The 7,907-nt window shown below is 46.5% G+C and overlaps 4 protein-coding genes across 4 annotated transcripts; 3 read left to right on the top strand and 1 right to left on the bottom strand.

Moving 5' to 3' along the window:
* Window positions 1–645: 645 nt before the first annotated feature.
* FTJAE_14171 (uncharacterized protein) lies at window positions 646–1,497 on the top strand (the record flags this gene model as incomplete). The annotated part of the gene is made up of 3 exons (XM_037347381.1): window positions 646–1,192; window positions 1,245–1,297; window positions 1,363–1,497. The coding sequence occupies 3 exons, from the start codon at window positions 646–648 to the stop codon at window positions 1,495–1,497; spliced, it is 735 nt and encodes a 244-aa protein (XP_037198820.1).
* A 395-nt stretch (window positions 1,498–1,892) lies between these two features.
* On the bottom strand, window positions 1,893–2,519 carry FTJAE_14170 (uncharacterized protein; the record flags this gene model as incomplete). The annotated part of the gene is made up of 1 exon (XM_037347380.1): window positions 1,893–2,519. One exon carries the CDS (start codon window positions 2,517–2,519, stop codon window positions 1,893–1,895), a length of 627 nt encoding a protein of 208 aa, XP_037198819.1.
* A 2,888-nt stretch (window positions 2,520–5,407) lies between these two features.
* FTJAE_14169 (uncharacterized protein) lies at window positions 5,408–5,866 on the top strand (the record flags this gene model as incomplete). Its single annotated transcript, XM_037347378.1, has 1 exon — window positions 5,408–5,866. The coding sequence occupies one exon, from the start codon at window positions 5,408–5,410 to the stop codon at window positions 5,864–5,866; it is 459 nt and encodes a 152-aa protein (XP_037198818.1).
* Window positions 5,867–6,613: 747 nt separating this feature from the next.
* On the top strand, window positions 6,614–7,746 carry FTJAE_14168 (uncharacterized protein; the record flags this gene model as incomplete). The annotated part of the gene is made up of 2 exons (XM_037347377.1): window positions 6,614–6,958; window positions 7,009–7,746. 2 exons carry the CDS (start codon window positions 6,614–6,616, stop codon window positions 7,744–7,746), a joined length of 1,083 nt encoding a protein of 360 aa, XP_037198817.1.
* Window positions 7,747–7,907: the final 161 nt, after the last annotated feature.

Genomic DNA, 7,907 nt, shown 5'->3' with positions numbered 1-7,907 from the left:
AGTCCCCACAGCTGATGGCTCAAATCACGCGCCTCACACGCACACAATCACATGGCAGATCTTGTCAGGGCTGAGTTTCCACGTGCAAAGAACTCAAGCCTCAGCCGAAAAGCCTCCACAGCACATTTGCACGTGTACACATAATGCTTCAGCGCCACACGTCAAACAATGTGGGGTGACCACGAGTGAGAACATTGTTCCTTCGCCTATCTAAGGTTTCTATACTCATACAAGCTCTCAATATTGCCTTTCAAACCCTGAAGCTAATTCGGAACTTTCAGTGTGTTGCCTTGATCTGTCTCGCTGAGATGTTAAAATCTTTGACTCTCAAAACTTTGGACAGTATTCCAAAATGCCTACTATGGATGACCGGGGTCTATAAGGTTAAGCTTTAGGCTGCAAACACAGATAATGAATGACAGCACGATATTCTTTTCCCCGATACCAAAATGCGTAACCAATTGTCCCAGCATAAAGTTCAAGTTCATGAAAACTTATAAAGTGGCTTATTTAATCGACTGGGTTATAAAAAGCTCAAATGCTTCTGCTAAAATGAGATGATCCAACTCAGCACCACACAAAGCAGGTACCTTGGGCCTGCCGACGAACCTTCCACGAAATCACAGCAAGCGATTCGAATCAAACATGGCGAACGCAGCAGATTCCCAGATTGTGGAAATTGTCCCAGATGGCGATGTCATTCTGGTAGTTGGACCCGATAAGGCCAAGCTCCGAGTCAAGTCCATGTTTTTGATGGTAGCCTCAAAGCCCTTCTCAGTCATGCTGGGGCCATATTGGAAAGAAGGCCATGACATGCGATGTCATGATGGCCCGTTTGAGTTATCACTACCGGAGGACAATGCTACTGCAATGGAAATCATATGTTCTGTCATACACTTGCAGAACGGCAGGATCCCTCGGACCATCCCTGCTGGCGACGTCCTCGCCATTGCCATTGCCGGAGACAAGTACGATTGTTTAAACGCCTTACAGTTTGCTAGCAAAGCCTGGATTCTAAAGCCGAAAGGGAAACCTCCTAAGGACTTGATGCTTCTCACTGCCGCAGCCTACATCTTTGGGGATGCAGAAGCGTTCAATCGTGCCACTACAGCATTAGTTCTCGGCTGTCATGACTCTTATCTTGCGCTTTCTGATAGTGAGCTCGAGTCCATCATACCGTGGAGTTTATTCAGTAAGTGGTTCTAGTAAGCGTCTGAGTGCATAGCTAATATGCAAATGATTAGGTATGCTGGAAGAGCAGAGAGGGGCCGCCAGGCTAAAGGCAGCCGATATTCTTGTAAGGCGATTGAACGATGGGGATGGAGGCTGTGACAACGGCTGCGCGGGGAACAGCATATATAGCCATGCATACATGAACAAACTGAAAGCAGAGAATCTTTGGCCGGAGAATCTCCAAAATATCTCCATCTGGACGGCGCTGGAAAGAGCAAAGAGGATGGCCGACCCGCTCCCAACGAACCTAAGCGTTCAGTGTAACTTGGGTAACTTCCATATCCTCCCGAAATATAAGATGCTGTATTTTGATACACTTTGGGAGTTTTATGAGACCGTCGGGCTGTGTCTTGAATGCGTTCGAGGAGGTAGCAGGTCTGTCAGTTGCAAAGAGCCGTCCCATAGTTCTCAAGGATAACTGGTAAACTGATGTAACTACAAGATCGATATCACTAGTCTAAATTATATACAAGTATGTAGTAAAAGCCTCAATCGAGTGGCTGACAAGCGCCTGACATGCTGTGCCCAAGAGAATGCTAAAGCTGTTAAAATCTCATAGCTCAGGTGGCACGCGCCAGGACAGGCCAGCCTCAGTGGACAAACTAGCAAACGGCATAATCCCAATCACAAACGGGCAAGTCTGAACCCGAAAGTACATCTTACAACAAAAGCATACCGACGATTGCTGTAATCATGATCCACGATGTGAGGTCATATCTGTGAGCCTCTGAAACAACTACTGATGTAGCATAGGGTGCTCCCGTGGATTCTGAAGGAACTTGGCCCTGGTCAAGAGGTGATGATTGAGATGGAAGTGCTGAAGTGCCGAGTTGAGAAGTAGGGACGATGCTTGTTTCTGTTGTCAAGCTCGTGCGGGATGATGGCTGAGAGGGATTCTCCGGCGAATTGTTGTTGGACTGTGACGAGCCTTGAGCGGGAACAGATGGCTGCGGCTTCCCGTGTTCCGGTTGATCACCCCCATATGATCCTGTAGTTGAAGTAGGGTTCACGGCCTGGTGCGCCTTGTAGCTGGGATGCAATCCCTGCATCCCTGTGGCTGCGTTAGCGACCTCAGGCAGGCCGTTCTGCGAGCCAGGCTGTGAACCTCCTGTAGGCTTTACCGCAGGATGACTACTGCCACCAGCATCTGTTTGATGCCCCCCGACCCAACCCGAAGGATACTGAACGATCGGGTGTGTATAGCTCGCACTGCCAGTCTCATAAGCAGCCTTTGGAACTGTCAAAGTAACAATATCCCCTCCATGAGTGCAAGCAACAGTTGTCATATCCACTGTTGTGACCTCATGCTGAAGGGCAAGCGACGATTGGTGTAAACCGTGAAGAGTAAAATCACAATGGACGCATCAAAAAACTGGAAAGATAGCGGGCTCAGCAACTTATTTTGAAAACGTTCCCCCCTTCCTTAAGAGAATTTTCTATACGCCACCGCACTGTTTATGTTATAAAAGATCTAAATTAAAGGAGAAAGACTGCTAATTTTGCAGTGGTGAGCCAGCCAGCTGGAGCGGCCGCCGATGAGCTATGTGGGCCTTCGTGTGATGCGCTGTCAAGGTCATTGGTATAATATTGAACAAGTTGCCTCTTTAAGTCTACCTTTATTTACTTCTGTCGCTAGTTTTACATGCTACTCCTTAATGGCTGTTGTGAAACTGCGTTATCACGCGAGCAAAAGCAATAGTGCCTATTTGAGAGGGTCTAAAAACCAATATTAGAGACATCCCAGGCCTGTTTAGGCTTAAAGATAAGCTTCAGCTAGCCACTAATAGCAAATGCAAAATACAACGATTAACTATTAAGAATGGTCTTTTATATATCTCCATACAGCTGCTGTTTAATTTATTTATATTGAACAGTGAAATATCTCTTTGATGGCAACTCTTGACAACCTGACATTCTCAATCAGCACGGTGATGCAAGAGACTAGGATGTTCTCGAACACGCAACTAGTCAGGCACTATTGTTTTTCCTCAGCCACCAACGCAAACTGCAAGTCCACTGAAATTGGCTCACCGCGTCGTCTGGCCTGGTCAGTGAGATCATGCAGAACAATGCAAAGATCTGGTTCCTGCGTGGCCATGATGCTGAAAAATAGGCCGCTGGTGCTTATCTTATCGTCATTTCATTATCTCTAGCGATAAGCCCCTTTACTCTACACGTACCATCCTCTCCATTCTGGGAAACCATCGATATTAGCAGTTGTTAGATGCCTTAGATATTCTACTTCTAGTCTCTAGGTCATTTTTATCTATTAAAATTAAAATTGAAACACTGCGCGTTGGCACATATTGCCTTTGACATAAGTCCTATTTGTGGCAGCATTCTAAGAGTTGCTGACCAGCCGCATCGCCCTCTAACTAACTTCACATCTGGACAAATTACGATTGAGGCGACTACACTTCTGTAAAGTCAATGATTTTCGGCATAAAGATAGGCATGGTGCGATGTGAAAGAAATGGCTTGATGTATCGCCCCGACTCGTATTCAACTTGTACAAACAAGAGACAACCACTCCTAATATTCAGTATTAGTGTTTTGAATTCTTGAACCGGTTGACCATACATCTCCAAGCTTGATAACCACGTGTGTTTCCTTACCCTTTGTTTCCAAGGTGACAATATTTATATACATTGATTCCACTCCATTGAACATCAAGAAACAGCATCAGATTGAAGTGTAGAACTCAAAGACTCATTGCTCACACATTCACAACATTACCCTGTAACTACCGACTACCTACAGTAAAATCTTGGCCTCGGTCCGTTGCGTTAAGCCCACTCATAGCGGGGAATAATCCGGGCCCTGTATGTAGATCATTGTCTTTTCCCAATCGGAATGGGCGACTTCTCGGGCCGCTAAGCCGCCTTGCTTGGCTCTGAACAGGAACAGAGCATGTTGCAAATGGTCAAACATAGCGATACATTGGGATATCGAGTTCAATATGGAAGGATGCTCTAATCATCTTTCTGCAACTTAACATTCTACGTCCTCGTATCTGCCAAGTTATCGAGTAGGTACCAAGCCAGATGAGGAAATCCTTTCGAGCCATCGTAGCCTCGGCCTTGATGGGTTGATGTTACAACAGAGCTGGGTCAGACATCCAGTGCTGTGGGGACTTGGTCATCCTGAGGTCAAATGTCAAGGATAAAGCGGCTGTAAGTGCCGAGTGACTCCTCCCTACCCGCTGAAAGTTTTGGGTCAACCGTGGGACTGTAGACAGATCCGGCAAGCGAGTTCCGAAAACAGTGGAATATAAGGGATTGTCACCGTCGCATTGTTATTGAGTGGCCTTGGAATGGCTAGCGCTGACTCTGAAGGATCTCAAATGGAAGCAAAAGGTCTTACAGCTGAATCATGTCCACTTATAGAGCGACTGTGCATGTAATAGTGAGCCGAATAGAAATTATAGGTCATTTGCAATCGTATATTTTCACCTTTTCAGCCTTGCTATTGGCCCGGATATTTTTACGTCAGACGACTTGCCTGCCCACGGCTCCGAGAATAGACCGTGGATGATTCAGAAATGAAGAAACTCCTACTTGCAGGCAGTTCAACATTATTATAGAAACACAGGGTAAGATACGAGCGAAATGAGTGTTGATAGAGAGAGACTTAGATAGGCTGAAAATGAGCTGAACGCCCAGAGCAATGCTGTCATCTACTTAAAAGAGACCAGAACATGCAGTTTAGATATTACATAGAATTGTTAGACCTTTGTTAGTCACTGTACTTCGTCTTGCCGCAATGACAACTATCAAATAAATGGGGCTGTTCCTGCAACTGGACATTTATACGAAGGCTGCTCTTTTCGCTTATTTAGCAGGAGGAACATTCGGTGACTCTGAAAATGGGCCCCGACTAGGGAAACCCATACTATTGCGGAAAGATTGCGAATGTGGCCAATAGGACATCACAGTATACCTATGCGATGGACAGGTCTTTTTGTAAACAGTGATCCTTCAGAGGCAAAAGTTCACTAGCCGATGTCTGAGGGGGTTGGGACATTGGAGCGCTGAGCTGATTGTACTGGAGCCAAAAGCCTAGATATTTGAGTATATAAGTCTAACTCTCCCAGATATCTATTAACAATCACTCACCCAAACACTCAAACATCACACCAACCTTTTAAACAACTTCTTCAACCACAACGATCAAAATGCTCGTCAACACCAGCCTCCTCACCCTCCTCATGGCCGCCTTCGCCGCCGCCTCTCCCATCACAGAGTCCTCCCCATCCACCCTCACCAAGCGCAAGTCAGTCAACGACTGCGGCGACTCAACCTTTGAGAACCACTCCTCCGGCGGCTCTCCCCTCGTCGCCGACTGCCAGCGCATTGCCCGCAACATCGCTGGGGGCGGTACCTGGACCGTCGGTGCTGGAGGCGAGCACCACCAGCTGGTCCAGTACGGAACCTGTGCTTTTGGTGCACAGGGCGCTGGATCCAACATGAACGCTGCTCATATCGGAAACCAGGACATTATTGATCTGATCAACAGCTCTATTGATAAGTTTCAGTGGGAAGGAAAGGTTGGCGCTGCTGGTGTTATGGGATGCGAGAGTCTTACTGGACTGGTTGGCGGCGTTAACATGCGATGGGGTATCTACCATACTTGAGCATTTTTGACAGTGATTTAGTGGTCAAAAGTCATGCCGTGTTGGGGGATTACAGCATTCGGGGCCTGGAGAGTCTTGTGATGGATACAGGAGAAGCTGTTGTTAAGACATGACATGTTCTATTCTTAGGCTATCTAGCTCTTGTTCAGCTAGTCAGGCAGCAAGTTTAGTTAACTGTATATATTGCGCCTTCTTTACCTGAGATATACGATGCCCCTATTTGCCACCACTATCCTCGTTTCCAAGCACTGCCCTAGTTCGTTGTAGGTAACACAGAGCCATAGACTTATACCAGTTCTCTCTATAAAGAACCAAACGTGTACATGTGTCATTGTCATGGCACACCCCGATACATAACTTGTGATAAATATCCTGACGCAGCCAAATATCATGATATACAAATGCGATGATCTCAATTTCAATGAATGGATCTACACAGTACACACAATCCAATGAGCATGACACCTTACTAAAGCGTCGACATCAATCGGCCATAGGTTTCTATTTTTTTTATTTCAGTCATCCTTGGCTGAGACTCAAGAACTAAGGATATACAGCTTACTGGAGTAACAGGCGATGTGACAGTCCAGAGCCGCTTCCCATTGAGATCGGGACGAACTTGTTATGGGCCATTTAGGCAGCCATGACCCCGCCTATCATATCATCACGACCAACTCGTCCACTTTTACACTCTTCCCCAATATTTCTCCAATTTTCTCTTAGTTTATACTCTCTCATTACTTCACCATGGACCCAGAAGAACTAAAAATTCTTACCGAGACGCTGAAAGAAAAAGCGGCGGCCCAATATAGCCTACGTGTCCCATTTCGAGATATCCAGTCAGAGCGCCATCGCCATGTTCTAGATGGCGCAATCAAAAATGCTTTGGCTACTGAACTTGCGCAATTCACATATGCTCAAATCATGGATGGGCTACCCACCGGAGATGTGTGTTTTGAGCGCCGTTTTCCTCATGTCTTTGGTGAACACCCTATCGACTCATACCACGATGAACTATGTCCCGGCGCTTTTGAAAAGGCCCAAGAGTTCTATCAACATTGGAACCCCGATATTCTCGCTTTTGATCAAATGGTACGTCTTATCTTTAACATTCTTTGTCGTATTGCTACTCACCGTTGTAGACCATTGAGAAATATCAACATGCCGAGATTGGGTCTAGAGCTTTTGAGACACGTCTAGTGGAGCTGGTGGCAGTAGCTCTTCATGAGATCGCCGTTCTGTTATTTCAGCTTGACTTCCAATTGCACAGGGGAGGAAAGGCAGATATTGACTACGTTACCAACTGGAGGATACCGGCCTCTGAGCTCGAAGGCCTTGTTGATGTCCCGCCACGGCCGACCCTCTTCAGTCACCACGCCTACCTCGACGCAGACATCTACCCGAATGGAGTTGCTGACATAGTTGGCTATTGGGCTGAGGATCGTATCCTCGGAGGTGTAGCAATCTTTGACCGCCGGGCAGAAACTTCATCAGATGCGCCATTGCCCAACATCTACTTTCATTCCTGTCGCCATAAGCAGACCTATCGCGTGTACCAGCTTCGCAATGATCAACAAGAGGCACTGTTTAAATTCCTACTCGCAGAAACAGACTGTCCTCCTCCTGAGCCCAACCCGCTCCCTATTTTGAGTGATGCACGAAATCGCGTTCGTGTGGACTCGGAATACGCCCTCACTCATCATGAGATCTTTAGGGATATATGGGAGAGGAAGCCAATCACATTTGAGCAGCGGAGACTCATAGACAGACAGGCAAAGTCGGATCTTGACTATCCTGAAGCCCTGGAGGAGGTTATCCGAGTCAATGAGCAGCTTGGGTTTCCCATCCCAAAATTCAGAGAACGATCACCATCGATTTGATATCTGATGTAGTTAACCTGTATCATCATGGCGTACTCCAATAAATAAAACTAGCTATCTATATCCTGACGCGATGAAATATCCATCGTAATAAGAGTGCCATGAATAAACTTGCATGTAATCCAATGAGGGTGACGTCTCGGTATACTGCCCGGATTGAC

This window comes from Fusarium tjaetaba (assembly GCF_013396195.1).
Source record: "Fusarium tjaetaba strain NRRL 66243 chromosome Unknown NRRL66243_c0000588, whole genome shotgun sequence".
Lineage (NCBI taxonomy): Eukaryota > Fungi > Ascomycota > Sordariomycetes > Hypocreales > Nectriaceae > Fusarium > Fusarium tjaetaba.
This window is presented reverse-complemented; position numbering and strand designations above follow the sequence as displayed.